General features: G+C 51.9%; 1 protein-coding gene across 2 annotated transcripts in view; it reads right to left on the reverse strand.

The window, feature by feature from the left end:
* ADCY5 (adenylate cyclase 5) overlaps positions 1 to 13686 on the reverse strand; it is a 170122-nt gene extending 156436 nt beyond the window's left edge. For both annotated transcript variants that reach the window (XM_055260679.2, XM_055260678.2), the window contains exon 1: positions 11297 to 13686. In XM_055260679.2, coding sequence (XP_055116654.1) covers positions 11297 to 12436 — 1140 coding nt within the window. In that variant the 5' untranslated portion in view covers positions 12437 to 13686. The remainder of the gene's footprint in view (positions 1 to 11296) is intronic.
* Positions 13687 to 19077: the final 5391 nt, after the last annotated feature.

A 19077-nucleotide genomic window follows, 5' to 3' on the forward strand; every position in this document is an offset into this window, starting at 1 on the left:
TGCACTTCATGCATTTTCGTCCTTAGTAAGCAGCCTCCCCTCCTCCCTGGTGTTCAAGTCAGACCCGGGTTAGAATGCAGGCTTCTCCACTTTCTGTTTGGATTCCCCTAGAAAAAGCCCCTGAGACAAGGATTTGAGTACAAGTGACTTTTCTGGGAGGTGACCCCGGGAAACATTAGGAGGGGAATAGGGGAGTGGAGAAATGAGAAAGGAAGGAAAGAAAGCCCCCAAAAACAAGAGTGTGTTATTAAGCCTGTAACCACTGTGAGCCATTAGAGATTAATCCTTCCAGAGAGTTCTAGGAGACCATGCAGAACACCAGCCTCAGAATAAGATTCCCCCAACTCCGAGGTCAAACGAGCTGGGGCATTCGTCTACCAGTGCCCAACAGCCACTGGTTGAATGCTGCTCTCAGGGGGTAACTCCCTGGCACTTCTGACCTACCCTATAAGCAGGCCCCAATGTTTAAGGCCACAGAAAGCCCTCAGGTGCTAGAAGCTGGAAGTCTGGCTGGTATGAGTGAAAAGTACATCCCCAGGGGATATGGGCAGGGTGCTGAACCATCTGTCACAAGCTTGCTGTGTGACCTTGGGGAAGTTACTTACCTTCTCTTATCCCAGTTTCTGCAGTGGTGTAGAATTTAAAAAATGGGGATAAAAAATGTCTTCCTCATAAGGATGACATGAAGATTAGATGAGGTCATGCATGGAAGGGATTAGCCCAGTGCCAGGTTTGCAGTAAAGACTCAATATAAGCTATAGGTTATCATCAATATACTTTATGAGCTTCCTCCTTTTGGAGAGTGGGGATGGGAAAGAAACATTTGGGGAAGGCTGATCTGGAATGGTCCAACACTACTTCCCCATGGGCAGCCACGCACTCAGTGCCTTGCTAAGGAAAAGTTCCAGAAAGACATTCAAGGGACCCCAAGCCCACCAAGGGTCATTGTGCAGACCTAACGTCTTCCGATGTCTAACAACAGCAGAAAATTCCTAAAAGAAACTGATGTAAAATAAAGGAGGCATTCCCCTAGTCCCTGCCAGCCCCCTCAATTTATTTTATAAAGGATTTCTGACCCAGATGGAGAATGAGACTTGAAAGCAGGCAGCAGGCTGACGCAGTCTAAGCAATCTCCTCCCTGAGGGAGGAGAGCCACCAAACAAATGCCCCCACCTCGATGCCTTCGGGTAGGCCTGGCCCAGAGGCAAGGGGCTAGATCTTGAGAAACTTCAAGGCTCCTCCCAGCCCCTGAAGAAGTGTATCTAAAGCATGTCCTAACAAACACTAATACCCTCCCCCAAATAGGTTCCTTCGGAAAATGGTGCTGGAGTCAAAAGTGTTTGAAAAAGTCTTCATGCCATATCCCCCTCTTGGCAAATTCTTATACCCATTACATATTAAAAGCTTTAATGTCTAAGAATTCTGTTTAATCCAATATTTCCTAAATTTATTTGACACAGACCATATGTGTGTAAAATAGTCCCCCTCTAACCTCAGTTTTGCTTTCTGCGGTTTCAGTAACCCACAGTTAACCATGGTCTGAAAATATTCACTAGAGAATTCCAAAAATAAGTAATTTCTAACTTTTAAACCGTGCACCATTCTGAGTACAGTGATGAAACCTCCCTGTCCTGCTTCATTCTGCCCAGGACATGAATATCCCTTTGTCCAGCAGATCCACGCTGTACATGATACCTACCCCCGCTCCATAGCCGGCTCAGTTATCAGATCAATTGTCACAGTACTGCAGTGCTTAAGGAACCCTTGTTTTACTTAATAATGTCCTCAAAGTGCAAGTGTAGTGATGCTGGCAGTTTGGATATGCCAAAGAGAAGCTCTAAAGCACTTTCTTCCTTTCCTTTTTATTTTTTTGAGACAGAGTCTCTCACTTTGCCGCCCAGACTGGAGTACAGTGGCACGATCACAGCTCACTGCAGCCTTGACCTCCCAGGCTCAAGAGATCCTTCCACCTCAGCCTCCCAGGTAGCTAGGACTATAGGTGCATTCTATCACACCTGATTAACCTTTTTAAAAAATTTTTTGTAGAGACAGGGTCTCACTATGTTGCCCAGGTTGGTCTCAAACTCCTAGACTCAAGCGATCCTCCCATCTCAGTCCCCCAAAGTGCTGGGATTATAGGCATGAGCCACTGTGCCTGGTCCCACTGTGCCCAGACCCTAAAGAGCTTTCTTTTTCTTTTTTTTTTTTTTGAGATGGAGTCTTGCTCTGTCGCCCACCTAGAGTGTAGTGGCACAATCTCGGCTCACTGCAAGCTCCGCCTCCTGGGTTCATGCCATTCTCCTGCCTCAGCCTCCCCAGTAGCTGGGACTACAGGCGCCCGCCACCACGCCCGGTTAATTTTTTGTATTTTTAGTAGAGATGGGGTTTCACCGTGTTAGCCAGGATGGTCTCGATCTCCTGACCTCATGATCCGCCTGCTTTGGCCTCCCAAAGTGCTGGGATTACAGGCATGAGCCACCACGCCCGGCCCTAAAGGGCTTTCTTTAAGGGAAAATGTAAAAGTTCTCAACTTAATAAGGAAAGAAAAAAATCATACGCTGAGGTTGCTAAGATCTACGGTAAGAACAAATCTTCTATCTGAAACTGTGAACAGTATATCGTCAAAACTGTTCTATTGTATTATTAATTACTGTTAATCTCTTACTATGACTAATTTATAAACTTTATCATAAGTATAGATATACAGGAAAAAAACATAGTGTTATATAGGGTTTGGTACTATCCACGATTTTAGGCATCCACTGGGGGTCTTGGGCTGTATCCCCCTCGGATAAGCAGGGACTACTGTATGTGAGACATCTATGAACAGCCCTCCAAGGGGCACATTTAGTGGGAGAGCCGAAGCTGAAGGCAGTCCTCAGAGCCACAACCCGTCATCTTTGCAACCCCATGGCCTAGACAGTGCCTATTATAAGGTAGGCACCTAATAAATGATTATTATCTGAACAAATAAGGAGAAGGCTGAAAGAACGACTTAATGATGGTTTTCAAATCTGTTAAGTGATATAGTATCGGCAGTGCCAGGCAACAGCTCTCTGTTTCTAAGAAGGCACACATTTTAAATTGCAGCAGGAGGGATTTTGGAAGCCCTGCTCAGAGTTTAGGATTACAACCCACCAAAATAGGCTTCCAAGCCGAGCTGCGTCGCTTCCTTCTGTGGAGGTGTTGGTCTAGCACTTCGGCAGAGCTTAGAGTCTGCGTGCAGACGTCCACCCACCCCACCACCCATTCATTCATTTGCTTGTTCATTCAAACCCTCATTGAGCACCTACTGTGTGCTGAGCACTGATGGAGGTGAGGCACTGGGTCCCTCAGGATTCCCTCCAAAAGACAAGGTGGGACCTCAGTGAGTTCTGTGATAACGCCCAGGGAGCCCTGAAGGGGAAGGCAGAGGGGACCATGAAAGTGTGAGGTCAGGAGGCCACAAGCCCAGATGCAGCAGCTCATAACCTGACCAGAGCAAGAGGTAGTGGGCAGGGAGGGGGGCCTATTACAGTTTCACACTGACACATGAGGCTGGCCTAAAGAATAAAGCCTCTACTGTCTCCTTGTGCTTGTTTGTCTAACCACCCCCCCTTTCTCTTGTGACCATATCTCATTGTTCCCAGAGAACAGCCCTGCCCCCACTTCCAAGTCCTTCCCCTCCTCATACTCACAGTTCCAATCTCCTCTTCCTTTCTTTAAGGCACACTCCCCTTCCTTCACACCACCTCGGAATTCTTCCCTATCTCCTGTCTTGCTCCTCCACCCCCTGACTTCCTCAATCTCCACACTCTATACCATCCCTTCTGGATCTGGGATGTCCTCAGTGGTTTTCATATCCACTCACCAGACAAATGAATGAATAAACCAGAATTCAAACCTAGGCCCATCTTTCTACCAACCTCCCCCTCAAAAGGTGAGCCACAGATTGTTTTGCCTCAAAAAGGAAGGGGGGATTGGGGCGAGTGGGCAAGAGAGAGTCCAAGGCTGATCATCCCTCTCATCCTGTTTTACCACCACCACTATGACCCAATCGCCTTCCAGATCTGCATCTGTGCATTAGTGCACACTCACCAGCCCCACCTGGATGGCTCCCAACAAGTCTGCATGTATGCACTGATTGTGCTTCTTTTAAACAGGGGCTGAGATGGGCATGATAAGAGGACACCCTGGAGGACTTTAGGAGGTCTTGCCACTCTATTGCAAGACACTGACCCACAGAATTCCAGGCTTAGGTGTAACCTGAGCCGTCTTCTTGGCCAATGATCCGAAACCTGAGCTGGTCATCAAAATCACCTGGGGAGCTTTGAAAACCAGCTCCAAGTTGTTTTGAATAGAGATCCATTCCTGGGCCCTACCCTAGACATTTGGAAGTTGTATTTTCCCGGTGGGGCCTGTGAGTCTGCATTTTTTCAAAAACTTCCCAGATGATTATGATAAGCCAAGGTTAAGAATCAATGATGCAGTCAGTGACCCATCCAAACTTTCACCAAGCAGTCAATTTCCTCAGTAACAAGCCAAGGAGGCGGCCATCCAGTCTCCACTTGAACACCTCCACTGACGGAGAGCTGGCTACCCTAAGAGGCACCTGATTTGGCTGCTGCAACCCCAATGGCTAGAAAGGTGTCATCTACCTAGAGCTGAGACCTGTCTACTACTTCCACCCATCTGCCACAAGCCTACCCTTGGGAGCAACAGAAAATAATTTAGTCCCTCTTCTAATATCTGAAAACAGAAATCCCAGGAATAACACCTTGCCCTTCGCGTTAGGTTTTCTTACTTGATATGGTCTGCTTTTCTCCCAGCTAAATATCCTCCATTCTCTCAAATGCTCTCTCAGAAGTTTCCACTCCCCTTACAAAACTGGTCACTCTCCTTTGAAGTCTAGAATCAGAGGCCGTTGTATTTCAGACCAGGCCTCAATCCTCTGATGAACTGGATAAGGCTATAAACCTAACCAAGATCCTGTGGGCCTTTTCTAACAGCCATCCCAAAATGCGGGCTCACATTAAGCTCACTGTCCGCTAACTAGAAACCCCCAGATTTTCTTCACGATGCTGTAAAGAGAGATCTTCCCTGTCCTACATTTGGATATTGCCTTAAGGAGGAAAAAAAAAAAAAAAAAACCAGGGCTTTCCAATTTTGCAATTTTGTGTTTGGGAGCAGAATGAATGCTGATCCTGCCTTCCATGAGCCAGCTACCCTCATCTGATAAGCATGGATGAGAAAAGGATGCTAGGGCCTCACTTATGTAATTGTACCCAAAGGATTTATGGGCACCATCATGTTGAAGCCCCCGGAGTGAACTTTTCTTTCGCAACACAGGCTACACTCCTGGGAAACACACGACGGCAGGTTGCACCCACCACCAAGATAAAGTTAACTGAAGTAGCAAGCAGGCAGCCACGGACAGGAAGGCACTCAACAAGAGGTTGCGCCATCACGGGAGGCTCCCTCCTCGGGTCCCTGTTTGGTGAGGACCAAGGTGGCAGTTCCATTCACACCTCATAAGGGAGAGGAGGCCTGGCCCGAACATGGGCCACCACCCTGCGCGTGCTCCAGCCGCACCCTCGGACAGAGGGACTCATGGCCAGAGCTTGAATGCATAGGAGAGTTCCTGTCCAAGTACTGTACACTGATTTTGAAACTCTCTGTGAGGTTGATGGGGTTTAACACATCATCCATGTCCTCTTTAGAGACAAACACAAATGCACTGTTCTGGATCCCACAGCACACAGACCTCATGCTCCTGTTGCAGATGAACATTTAGATTGAATTATTAACAGTGTACATTCCCACAAATACAGCAGCTGGGCACTGTGCCCCTCCACTGAGTCTCCACCATTCCTGAAGTCCTCCCCCACGGATCAAGGCACTCTAGGGATCTAGAAGACGACCCCCACCCCAGCCACTTCTGCTCTCCTCCAAATACCCACTCCTAGCTTCTGGGAGAAAGAAGCGATCTTATAAGCAATAAGTAAATATAATCGGCAAATACAGTCAGCCTCGAGGCAAGAGAGCGGACCCTCCTCCACTCCAAACCCAAAGCCAACCCCTAACCCCAGCCTGCTGCTGCACTGGCGTTGAGCCTCCTGCTGAAGTTCACTGCCACTAAATTTCTCCTATCCAGAAATGCAGGTGATAGGGAAAGTAATTGACGGCAGACAATACCTGGGCCTGTGGGTGAAAGTGTGTCTTCCTCCACTCTACCCAGCGTCTTACATGGGGCGGCCAGAGTGATCCACCAGACAGGCCTCTGGGCCAAGTTCCAGAGCAAGGTGGCAGCTCTTCAGCGGGGCTCATTGGGCTGGGCTGCTGAGCAGGTGGGTAGCAGGAAAGGTTCTTGAGAGAGAAGAAAGGGACTCCATGGAGTCAGAAGAGCCCCAGGGACTTCCCTGGGGAGCCAGAGGTCAAGGTCTGGAGAACCATCAAGGCCCAGGACCAGAAAAGCAAACGGCCAGCAAACGGAAGCCAACTACCAGCCAAGAATAAACAGGACAGGGCTGCCATGATCTCCTTTCAAAGTTAACACAAAGGTTTCCCAGGCCCACATCCACCACCTAGGTCAGCCTCATACCAGATAGACAGATGCGCACGTGCTCACGTACACACATGCACCCCTGAACAGCCACAGCCTCGATTCTTGGTCCATATTCCCACCCCCACCCGTCATTTGTCTCCTCGCTACAGACACACGTGCTCACAGTCACAGAATTTCACCCACACAGCGCCTGTGCCTTTCTGATCACTGGAACAACTGGTGACAGTTGTAGGTTCAAATAGGCACAAAAGAAGAAATACAGGAAATCACTGAGTGCCTCTGAAAGGGGTAGGGGGAAGGGCCTAAGAAGCTGGGGAAAGATAGGGTGGGGTGGGAGATGGGTTGTCCCACACTGCAGGAAAACCCCTAGCGGCTCCCCCAAGCTCACGGGGACCCACGCGAGGTCAGAATCTTCTCCTCAGAGACCATGTCAGGCAGGTTGAATGTGGATGCATAATAATAATACCCCATATATGAACAGGACTCTCCACTTTTCAAAGAGCTTTTCCATCCATCATCACCTAGAGTCCAGACCGTAGAGCTGCTGCTCATCTCCTGGAGTGCAAATGACCACCCCACCCCCACAGGGCACAACGATGCCCTCTCCAAAATAATCGTTAATAGCTAAGCATATGTAATAGTTGTGTGAGCATGCTTGTTTTTGTGTGAGTGCGTGCAGAAGCTTTATGTAGCAGAGTGGGATACAGTCAAACAAAAATGAGGTTGTCATAGCAACAGGCTCCGGCATCATTGCAGCCTATTAACACAAGTGAGGAATGTGTTTGGCAGATGCTCCAGTGTTATTTATGGTATGGGTGTAGCACAGGGACTTCTAACAGGCAAAGGAGGAGAAAAAAACAACCCCGTGACGCTCCTACTATACCCCAGCGAGGAGACAGGAGTCGACAGTGAGACAAGAGCACAGCCGAGGCTGAGAGGCCTCGAATGGGGAGGGAGAGATGGGAAAGCAGAGCTTGCAGGAAGGCAGCAGAGAGGCGAGGGGGGCAGACAGTAACAGGGATCAGAGGGAGAGGGAAGAGAAAGGAAGTCAGAGGGGAAAGGAGCAGGCAGAGAGAGAGAAGGAGCCGAGGGGGAGGGTGACAAACACTACGGACAGAGCCAGAGGGACGGAGAAGGAAAGAAAGACCACCAAGATGGGGCTGTGGCACCTTGTGTCCTGTTCCTCCCTTGAGTCAAAACTGTCAGGAGCCACTGGTTAAGAAACTAAATGCTTCTCCTAATTGGAGCCAAGGGCAGAGCCCCACACATAAGAGAGGCTGAAGAAGAATAAAATACACAGGTCAGATAATGATGCTGAGGACCTGAGCAAAGGGGGAGAGGTCCAGCTTGCAAGAGGAGCAGTGAAGAAATACCAGTCCAGTTTACTGAGGGCCTACTATGTGCCCAAGCCACTGAAAGGAGAATTCCCAAAGCCCCAACATAGGAACTGCTCATTGCCACCCATTTCCCTGCACATGTGTCTCATCAAAGAAAAGAACAAGGCATCTAATCCAAACCACTCTTACATGCCTGCTGCTCTGGAGTAACCTGAGGCAGAGGTTAATGCCGGACTTCCCCCACCAGCCAGCAGGGTTTGCTCAAGAAAGACAAATTTTATATGAGGCATAATCAAAAGGGTAAATCAAGTACAAACAAAAAAAGATACAGTTTTCTCTGAAGCCAAATAGAGGAAATGTTTGCATTCCCTGGTCTTGAACCACTCCTAACAAGCTCTGCACCACTCAGGGCAGATCATATAAAGTAAGTGTAAATCCACCCAAAATCCTACAGCCTTGCAAAGGTCTAAAGACCACAGTGGGTAAAAGAACAGGGTAGCCAGTGGGGGTGGGGAGAGAAGGGGGAGGGATTTGCCTAAGGAACCAGAAGGGGAAGTCAGTTAGACAGACACTCTGTTGCTGCAATGGTATTTTCATGCTAAGGTGGAATTGGTTCAGCACCCCTTTCCTGGGATCTGACTCCAACCTCCCTCAGGAGAAACCGTACCTACAGCTGTAATCAGAGCTTGTGTCCCAAGTCTGGTTCACAAAATACCCTGAACTATCCTGAAAATCTCCATATGGATGACATGCCCCTTCCTCTGCAGAAAAGCTACATCCACCCAAGTCAGGAGCAGTCCCCAAAGATACAACAACCATCTGAAAGCACGAGTCCTCGGGTCAAAACAGTTGGGGCTTTTATAAGCACTAACAATGGTAGTAACTTTTAAACCACCACCTCTCAAAAGTCTTCAAAGCTGGTCTCTAAAGATTTTTTTTTCTTCTGATCTCAGATCAGAAAAAACTTTTACCATTGTGAATAGTGCCGCAATAAACATACGTGTGCATGTGTCTTTATAGCAGCATGATTTATAGTCCTTTGGGTATATACCCAGTAATGGGATGGCTGGGTCAAATGGTATTTCTAGTTCTAGATCCCTGAGGAATCGCCACACTGACTTCCACAATGGTTGAACTAGTTTACAGTCCCACCAACAGTGTAAAAGTGTTCCTATTTCTCCACATCCTCTCCAGCACCTGTTGTTTCCTGATTTTTTTAATGATGGCCATTCTAACTGGTGTGAGATGGTATCTCACTGTGGTTTTGATTTGCATTTCTCTGATGGCCAGTGATGACCAACCCAAATGTCCAACAACGATAGACTGGATTAAGAAAATGTGGCACATATACACCATGGAATACTATGCAGCCATAAAAAATGATGAGTTCGTGTCCTTTGTAGGGACATGGATGAAACTGGAAAACATCATTCTCAGTAAACTATCACAAGGACAAAAAACCAAACACCGCATGTTCTCACTCATAGGTGGGAATTGAACAATGAGAACTCATGGACACAGGAAGGGGAACATCACGCTCCGGGGACTGTTGTGGGGTGGGGGGAGGGGGGAGGGACAGCATTAGGAGATACACCTAATGCTAAATGAAGAGTTAATGGGTGCAGGAAATCAACATGGCACATGGATACATATGTAACAAACCTGCACATTGTGCACATGTACCCTAAAACCCTAAAGTATAATTAAAAAAAAAAAACAAAAAAACTTTTAACTTAGCATCAACAGCCCCACCTACTCCACTCACTGGACCCCAACTATATTGGCAAGCAGTTATTAAATCCCTACTAAGTATTCTACACTGTGCTTAGGTAAGAGTGAGAGAATGGAGGAGGAAAAACATACACCTTGGGATTTGTGCATCCATGGAGGTTACACTGGACAGACAGCAAAACCAGTGGACACTGGAAAATGAATAAGTGCTCCACTCTGTGCTTCTGACTCTATTGTTAATCATGCAGAAGACCAAGAGGCCAGTGTGGCTGGAATGGAAGGAGAAGGTTCCTTGCGGGGATACAGCTTGGGGCAGAGGACATTAGAAGTGGAAGGGACATAAACAATCCTCTCATTCTCTAGAAAAGGTAGCAAAGGCCCAGAGAGCTTGTGTGTCCCCTCCGTCCCAGTCACAGGTTCAGCTAGAGCCCAGAGCCCTGAAACCCATAACAGTGCTATTCTCTATGGGAGAATACCATGTCCAGGAAGCCAGGGGACACAGGAGAGCAACTCAAGAAAGATGCGGTACTCAAGAGGATAAAAGTCTAAGAGAATGCACTAGAAGAGGGGAGATGGAGGAAGGCAATGACAATGGAAAACCCTTAAGAAGTTCTATTCGAGAAGGCAGACACCAGTGGGGGCATGTGTGCACTGGGGTCCAAGGTGAAGAGACTTGCCTGTAGCAAGGGCCCAGTGGACTCTCACAGTGGAGCAGCATGCAAACAAACAGGTTCAGAAGCAATCATGGATGAGGACCAGGAAACCAGACCACAGGACACTAAAGGGAGATATGGTATGGATGTCAGGGGGCTCCTCTCACCCTGAGGTCAGGATGGCCAACATGCCCCTCTCCCAGAAGCCTTTAAGAGAGTCACCAGCTAACCAGGCAAAAGTTGTATTTCTTCCTGAACCTACAGCTCTAGGCTCACCCAACAAATCCCAGCAGGGATAAAATGTCCCTACCACAAGCAATGACCAGGGGCAACCACTTGAAGGGGTCATGATGTTCAACAACAGCTTTCTGCTCAGGCCAGAAGGGGAATTGCCACCACACACATCTCGGAGGCTCCTTCCCACTTTAGCTAAGGGCAGCTTTTTGGCTTGGGGCAGTTTGCTAACTGAAACAAACTTGTCAGTCCTTCTGCAAGTTCAGGGGTATCTCCAGCTCCCAAATCCCCAGCCTTAGACAGGTGGCAGGCTCATGCTATCTCCTCCTTACCACCGAGCGAGGGGTGCAGGGTGTCCCCTCACCAACCCTCTATCCAGGGCTGGATTAACAAAGCAGCAGTGGCACTCACGAGGGGGTGGCTGCTAGAGGGTCCAGCCACTTTTGTTAGGGGCCTTTTGTATATAGGAACAGAAGCTCAGGAAGAGATGGGACACACTCCTTATAATTTTCTCCTCCAGCCTTCCTAACTGCATTCCCACAGTGATGGCTACAGTTCAGTACACGTTATCTAAGGGGCAAGGAACACTGCAAACGACACAAGGGCACTCTTTTTGTAAACGAAGCCACTGGGGCTCAGAGTGGGGTAAGAAGCTCCCAAACAGCCTACATGGCCGAACCGTGTCTCTCTGGCTCTTTTCACCATTCGAAAGGGTGAGGGTGGGATCCCTTTCTTTGGAGTCAAGCTGAGGCCTGCCCGCCCCGCAATCCAGTCCCGGTGGCCAGGTGGGCCCCTACCTGCTTCAGCAGGAACTGGTCCTGGGCGTTGGTGCGCAGGGCAATGGCCAGGTGGAGGGCGGACAGGAGCACCCCGCTGAGCACTGCGGCCCGCATGCGCACGGGCAGCAGCGTGTAGATGGTGTAGATGAAGAACACGGTCCACCAGATGCCCTCAGAGGCGCTGCGCGGCTGCGGCAGCAGCAGGCCCACCACCTGGACGGCCAGCACCACGGCGATGAGCGCATAGCAGGCCAGGCCCATGTGGTCCTGGTGGAAGGCGGCGCGGTTGCAAAGCACAGCCATGATGAGGATCACGCCCACGGCGGCCGCCAGCACGGCCAGGTAGGGCAGCTGGAGCGGGGGCCGCGCCGCGTGGAAGGCCAACATGACCAGGCACACGAGCACCAGCACGGCCATGAGCATGGTGAGGCTGCTCTGGTTCAGGCGGAAGAAGTAGCGCTGGTACAGCCGCTCCAGTTTGTCCGACGGGAACTTCTTGGAGCGGAATATCTGCAGCAACGCCAGGCAGCAGGCGCCCAGGGACAGCACCGCGCCGGGCCCCGCGCCCGAGCCCGAGTCCGCCGAGCTGCCGCCATCCCCGGACCCCTCGCCGCCCTCGACGGCGCCGGCCTCCAGCTCGTCGGCCGCGCGCCCCTTGCCCCGCCGCTCCTCCAGACCCACCTCCACCGAGCGAGGGCGCACCTCCGTCCCGCCCGCCGAGGCAGCCGCCGCCGCCGAGCCGCCGCCGCCGCCGCCCGCAGGGGGCGCCCGGGTGCTGCCCCCGCTGGCCGCGCCCCGCCGCTGCCGGCGGCTGCCGCGACCGCAGTCTTCGCCGCCGCGCTCCTGCCAGGCGGACTTGGAGCGGAAGCTGAAGCCGAAGCCCCCGGCCAGGGGGTCGTCACCGCTCAGCGGAGGATCGTCGTCGTCGTCGCTGCGCCAGCGGCTGGCCAGGCGCTGCTGCTGCTGCTGCGGGGTCACCGCCCCCACGGGTTTTTTGGTGGAGCCGCGGGCAGAACCCCCGGGGGCATGGGGGTAGCCATTCGCACGGGAATCGGCCTCGCCCCACGCCGAGCGGTGTTCGGGGCCTCCCCGGGGCGCCGGCGCCGCAGTCTTTTGCGCCGCGTAGCCCGGGGGGCTCACACTTTTGGAGCCGGACATCCCCCCCTCGGCCTCGTCGTCTCCTTCCTCCTCCCCCGGAAGCCGGGCCGGGGGTCTCCAAGGGGAGGGCGGAGGGCCGAGCAGGGGGACCAGGCTAGGGTCACACGTCGGGGGCGGCCCGGGGCCCTGCGCTGCAGCGGGGCATCTTGGCACCCCCGTCCTGAGCGGAGGAGGAGGGCACAGCCCCGAGGTGAGAAGTAGCTGAGGACCCGCGTCAGAAGTCCCAGGTCCGAAATGGAGTTGCCTCCGAGGTGGGGTCGCGGGGACTAGTCGGACTGCTGCTGCGCCGCACGCGGAGAGACGTCCGGGATCCTGGCTCCCGTCGAGCTCGACGAGGGCCGGAGTTGCGGACGAGGCGGGACAGAGCGGTGTCCTTGCGGGCGGTGCCTCCACGGGCCGGTAGTGCACGGGCGCGGCGCTCGCAGATTCCGCCTAAGCGGAGCCCAGCTGCTCTCGGGGCTCGGCGGCGGCGAGGGCGGCTCGGCGGGGGTCCCGGCGAAGAGACACTGCGGGTGCCCTTTCTTCGCAGAGGACTGGGAGCGACTGGGAGGTGCGGGCGCCAGCCAGCATTATTTTCTTACGAGGGGTGGGGAGGTGGGATGGGAGGTGGAGAGGACGGGGGAGGGGGCGGCGGGCGGAGCAACAGCTCCGGAGCCCCGGGGGGGAGGGTCCTGGAGCCCGGGGGGATCGTCGCCCGCATCCCCCACCTCCCGCGGCGAGAGTGGATGCGTGGCCCCGGCGAAAGCCGAGCAGAGCCTTCGGCGTGTCCGCGCAGGGGGCGGGGTCCGGGTCCGGGACCGGCTCCTGCGGTGCGGCCCTTCCCCTCTCGCCTCTCCCTTTCCCGCAAACGGAGCGGGGCCGGCCGGGACCTGCCGGCCCGGAGAGCTGTCGCGCCCGCTTCGCAAGCCCCGAGCTCCTCGCCGCCGGCTGCGGGCCCACTGCGGCCGGCGCGGAACGACTAGGCGGAGGACGGAATCCGGCGCAGCGCTGCCGCGGTTCTGCCCCAACGCAGGCAGGATTCTCCCGGGAAGTAAGGCATCCAGAGATCCAGGGCCGGGGCTCAGAAGCAGCCGGCCCAGAGGGGCCCGCTTGAGAGTCGCGGCGCCCGCGAGGCGCTCCGGGGGGGCCCGCGGGAGCCCGGCTCAGGGCGCGCCATGCACGCTTCGGGCCCTGCGCCGCTCCGGCCGCTCGCGCCGCTCCTTCCTTCTCGCCCGCTCGCCGCCGCCGGAGAGCCCTCCGCATCCCCTCCTCCCGCTGCCTCCCCGCCCCCCGCGCCGCCCGGGCCTCGGCTCACAGCCGCGCGAGGCCGCCTCCGCCCCCGGCCTGGCCGTGGCCCCAGCCTCGGCGCCCCGCGGGCATCCTCAGGCCTGGCCGCGGGCACCCCAGCTCCCCTTCCTCACCTAAAATTCTCGCTGCGCCCCTCCCTCCCTGGGACTAGGAGCCGCATCCAGCCTGCGGTCCCGTCACCAGACCTGGGTGGAGCGCGGTCTTCCCCCGCCCCCGGCCGGGGCTCCAGCGCCCCCAGTCCTAGCTCCCCTCTTTTGTATCCCCCTTTAATCCCCCTCCCCCCATTTAACCCAACTTCAGCCCCGGCGCTGCGCCCCCCTTCCCTGGCCCGGCTCGATTGGCCGCTTCCGGAGCTGTCAGACTTCAGTCCGGCGCTCTTATTGGGCGATTCTCTGGCCCGGCGGCTGTGCCAAAGGAGGGCGCACCGGGCGGGGGGCGCCTGGGCAGCGAGTGCCTCAAGGAGAAGAAGAACAGAGTCCCTGGAGGGGTCGCAGGGGCCGGAGAGCCAGACCCGGAAATGGACGGGGGAGATGTAGGAACAGGACTTCTGAGACGCAGGAAGACAGTGATGGAAAAGATGGTGATGCAGTGGGTGAGGCCGATGCAGCCAGGGCGGGGCGGACAGGGAGGCTTTGGTGGGTAGTTACCAGGAGAAAGCCCCACAGTCAACACTGGAAACACCTGGCTTTTATAAAGCGCTCTTTGCCTGTTCATAAAGTCTCATAAGTCTCACTTGGTTCCCGTCAGTAATCCTAGGATGAGACAGAGGACAGAGACCGTGTAGCTATTCCCAGCTTATAGATGCAGAAACTGAGGCTCCGGGAGCTTATTCAACTTGCCATAGGTCACACAGGTCTCCTAACTTGGCACTCAGAGGTCGTTCGTCAGCGCCAGATTGCCTCCCTAACCTAACAAGGTGTTAGCAGGAAGGATAGGCACCTGAGCAAGCTGGCGTGCCCGCTGAGGGGGAAGCAGGGGAAGAGGAAAATGGCTAGATACACAGCACCAGCCCCAAGAGGCAGGAATGGAGAGAAGGATTCGACTGCCAGGCAAAAAGGACCTAGGCCTGTATAATCATGTGTCTACCCAATTCCCTTTGCCCCCAAGCTGTCCTGCTGGAGTTCTGACAGTCTAAACCCTGGAGAGGTGGGAGACCACACCCCTACCCAGCCTGTGGGTAAACAGCTTTTACTTTCCCCCTTCTTCATCCTCCAACTCTCTCCCCAGAGCTTCTGACAGGGAGCCTAGAGGTCTAAGTGAGCTTCCTTCTTTGTGTCTCTGCTGGTCATCTCAGCAGACTGGAAGATAAACCTTGCCAGAGTTACAAATTGGGAGGAGAAAAATTCCAAGAGGTCAGAATGAACTAACCCTTGAGTAATCCAGCCTTTGAGTATTCCACTATTAGCCAAGTTGTAAAAAAAAAAAAAAAAAAAAAAAAAAAAACAAAAAAAACAACAAAAAAAAACCACACATGAGTTTAGTCAATAAAAATTCTAGAGAACCCTCAATGTACAAAGCACTGTGCTAGTTGCTACCAGGATGGAGAGATGACCAAACTCTAGACCAGGAACAAGTCGAACAAGTCAGGGATGGAGAAGAGCTAGCCACTATCTCTAAGTCAGAGCAAAGTTCTGGGTTCAATAGAAGTCCAAACAGCACCTCGGGCATTCAGAGAGAGGAGGTGTCACTTCCCACTGTGAGGGCCAAACAAGGGCCTGGAGGTCAAACCTGGGTCTAGCAGGGAAGGATGTCTAAGAAAGGGAGGATGGACTAATATTTACTAAGCAACTATTGTATGTCTGTAAACATTTTATTGTCAGATAACTATTCTGAGGAAGGTCATCCCCACTATAAAGATGAGAAAACAGATTTAGGGAATCAAAAAGTTTGTCCAGCCGTGCATGGTGGCTCATGCCTGTAACCCCAGCACTTTGGGAGGCCGAGGCGGGCAGATCATCTGAGGTCTGGAGCTCATGACCAGCCTGGCCAACATGGTGAAACCCGTCTCTACTAAAAATACAAAAATTAGCTGGGCATGATGGTGCGAGCCTGTAATCCTACTCTGGAGGCTGAGGCAGGAGAATCACTTGAATCCGGGAGGTGGAGGTTGCAGTGAGCCGAGATCGTGCCATTGCACTCCAGCCTGGGTGACAGAATGAGACTCTGTCTCAAAAAAAAAAAAAAAAAAAAAAAGGCCGGGCATGGTGGCTCATGCCTGTAATCCTAGCATTCTGGGAGGCCAAGGCAGACGGATCACAAGGTCAAGAGATCGAGACCATCCTGGCCAACATGGTGAAACCTTGTCTCTAGTAAAAATACAAAAATTAGCTAGGTGTGGTGGTGCATGCCTGTAGTCCCAGCTACTTGGGAGGCTGAGGCAGGAGAATTGCTTGAACCCAGAAGGTGGAAGTTGCAGTGAAACAAGGTCACACCACTGCACTCCAGCCTGGCAACACAGCGAGACTCTGTCTCAAAAAAAAAAAAAAAAATATATATATATATATATATATATATAAGTTTGCCCGAAGCTCATAGTTGTAGCAGTCTGCTCGTTGTATTCTACCATGCAGCAATGTAGCAGATATGACATGGGTGGCCCCCTCAAGACACACAGACAGGGGCCACATGGCCAGAGGTATCAAGGCTGTTGAGCAAGGTTCCATCCTTGATCCTCTCATCTTCTCATTCCCAGAGCTATCCCTAAGTCATTCCTCTTAATTTTATTCAATTTTTTAAAATAATCATCTTACAACAAAGCCATGTATGATTGATGTGGGGAAAAAAATTAAAAAGAGAGAAAACACACTCATAATCATATCATCAAAGAACCAGTACTGGCCGGGCGCGGTGGCTCACACCTATAATCCCAGTACTTTGGGAGGCCGAGGAGGGCGGATCATGAGATCAGGAGTTCGAGACCAGCCTGGCCAACATGGTGAAACTCCATCCCTACTAGAAATACAAAAATTAGCCAGGTGTGGTGGTGGGCACCTGTAATCCCAGCTACTCGGGAGGCTGAGGCAGGAGAATCGCTTGAACCCGGGAGGTGGAGGTTGCAGTGAGCCAAGACTGCACCATTGCACTCCAGCCTGGGTGAAAGAGCAAGACTCCATCTCAAAAAAAAAAAGTATTAATATCTTGATTTTTTTCTTAAACAATAACTGGATCTTTTACTCTACAATTAGTTTTAGAGTCTACCATTTTCTACTTAGCAAAATATTGTGGATTTTTTTTCATGTCAGTAAGCATTCATCTACAATATCCATTTTACTGTCCAAATTGCATGGGTATAGTATACTTTATTTAACCAATCCCCTACTGTTAGGCATTTTTCACTGTCATAGCAGTTTATAAATAAAAGTTTCCACTCCTTTACTGTTATAAACAGTGAGCATTTCTGTAGATAAATTTTCACACAAGCTGGGCACAGTGGCTCACATTGGTAATCTCAGCTACTCAGGAGGCTGAGGTGAGAGGATCTCTTGAGCCCAGGAGTTCAAGGCCAGCCTAGGCAACACAGAGAGAATGCTGTCTCAAAAATAAATAAATGAATAAAAATTTACACATATCCTTAAGAGAAATTCCTACAAATAGAATTGCTGGGCCCAAGGATAAGCATGTTTTTTTCTCTTAAGATATTTCTGAAATCTGTATCTTCAGCCCTTGCCTCCCTTCCCAGTTGCAAGCTTCCCTCTGGCTACTGGAGAGCTCCACATCTATGCTCCTTGGGACTCACCAGGTCCCAAATTCACTGTTTCCGAAAATAAGGTCATCTCCCAAGTAGCTTGCTCCTCACTCCCTTTTCCTGCTGCTGGTGGAATTACCTTCGCCCAAACTCCCTGATCTTAAGAGTGGTAGTCTCTCCTCTGCCCTTGTCTTTTCACATCTGTCTCTTCTTCCACATTCTCTTACCACAACCTTCGTCTCAATCATCCCCTTCCTTGCGTGGATAATTGCCAACTCTCCCTCCTTGCCCTCAAATCTGTCCTCCGCCTTGTCCTCATCTGATCTCACTCCCACTGAAACCATGTCCAAAAAACAGCCTGTTCCTACCTGCCAGCTTTCACTGTGAGTTCACCACCTTCCTGTCACCCAGCCCCCATGAACTGCTCTTGTACCTCTGCAGAGATAACCCTTTTTCCTGCACAAATCAAACTCAGCACCTGAGGGAAGCCCTCCCTAATACCCCTCCCCTCCCTCCACCCCTCCCCCATGCCAATAGGTACTCCCTCCTCCTCCTCTGCCCCCAGCACACCTTGCTTATATCTATTATAGCACCTGTCACATTGTATTATCTTGACTTGTTTACAGAACGGTCTCCACAGTCTGCTGAATGCCTTGAGGGTAGAGTTGGGATCTTATTCCATGCCCAGTGTTTAGCCTGGTGCCTGGCACATAGGAGGTGCCCAATAGTTGGTGGATAAACACATGGTACATCTGGGGAATGGTAAGCAGGATGGAGTCTCAGGTATATATAGGGGAGGAGGACTTTCAATAGTGGGTGAAGATGGACAGGTGAGTTGAACTCTGGAACATAGTGCAGAGGAGGTTGGGCTTCAGTTTAAAAACAAGAACCCCCAAATTTAGCGACAGAAGTGTCCTGGTTCATTCTGTTTTAAGAGGCAAACTGGCGATAATGTTACTACATTCAAGAAACAAGATCCCTGTATCCCAGCACCTTGGGAGGCCAGCGCAGGAGGATCGCTTGAGGCCAGGAATTCAAGACCAGCCTCTGCACCACAGCTGATAATAGTGAGACCCCATCCCTACAAAAAAAATTTAAAAATTAGGCGCGTGGGGTGGTGTGCCCCTGTAAAACCAGCTACTCAGAAAGCTGAGTTGGAGGACTGCTGGAGCCCAGAAGTTCAAGGCTACAGCGAGCCATGATCATGCCACTTCACTTCAGCCTGGGTGACAAAGTGGGACCCTGTCACTGGAGAGAAAAAAAAAAAAAAGCAAGATCCAAGAGTGTGGGAGACCAGTCAGGAAGCTATTGCAGAACAGAAGTAGATTGGGCCAAAAGTGACCTGGTGATGGGAATGATGCCATTGGCTGGAAGAGGCCCGTGGAGGGCTGAGAAAGAAACCCCGTGGGGCCAAACCCTGGGTAAAGGAGGAGTCTTCACAGTCAGAAGAAATCAAGAAAAGCTGAGGATCACAGGAATGAAAGGCAGAGGTTTTCAAGACAAACTCCAAGATGTGCACCTGGTATCAAAATGAAAGGATCAGGCCAGCACAGCAGCTCACACCTTTAATTTAAGCACTTTGTGATGCTGAGGCGGGTGGATCACTTGAGCCCAAGAGTTCCAGACCAGCCTGGGCAACATGACAAGACCCTATCTCTCCAAACAACAA

This window comes from Symphalangus syndactylus, chromosome 21, assembly GCF_028878055.3.
Source record: "Symphalangus syndactylus isolate Jambi chromosome 21, NHGRI_mSymSyn1-v2.1_pri, whole genome shotgun sequence".
In the NCBI taxonomy this organism is placed as follows: domain Eukaryota; kingdom Metazoa; phylum Chordata; class Mammalia; order Primates; family Hylobatidae; genus Symphalangus; species Symphalangus syndactylus.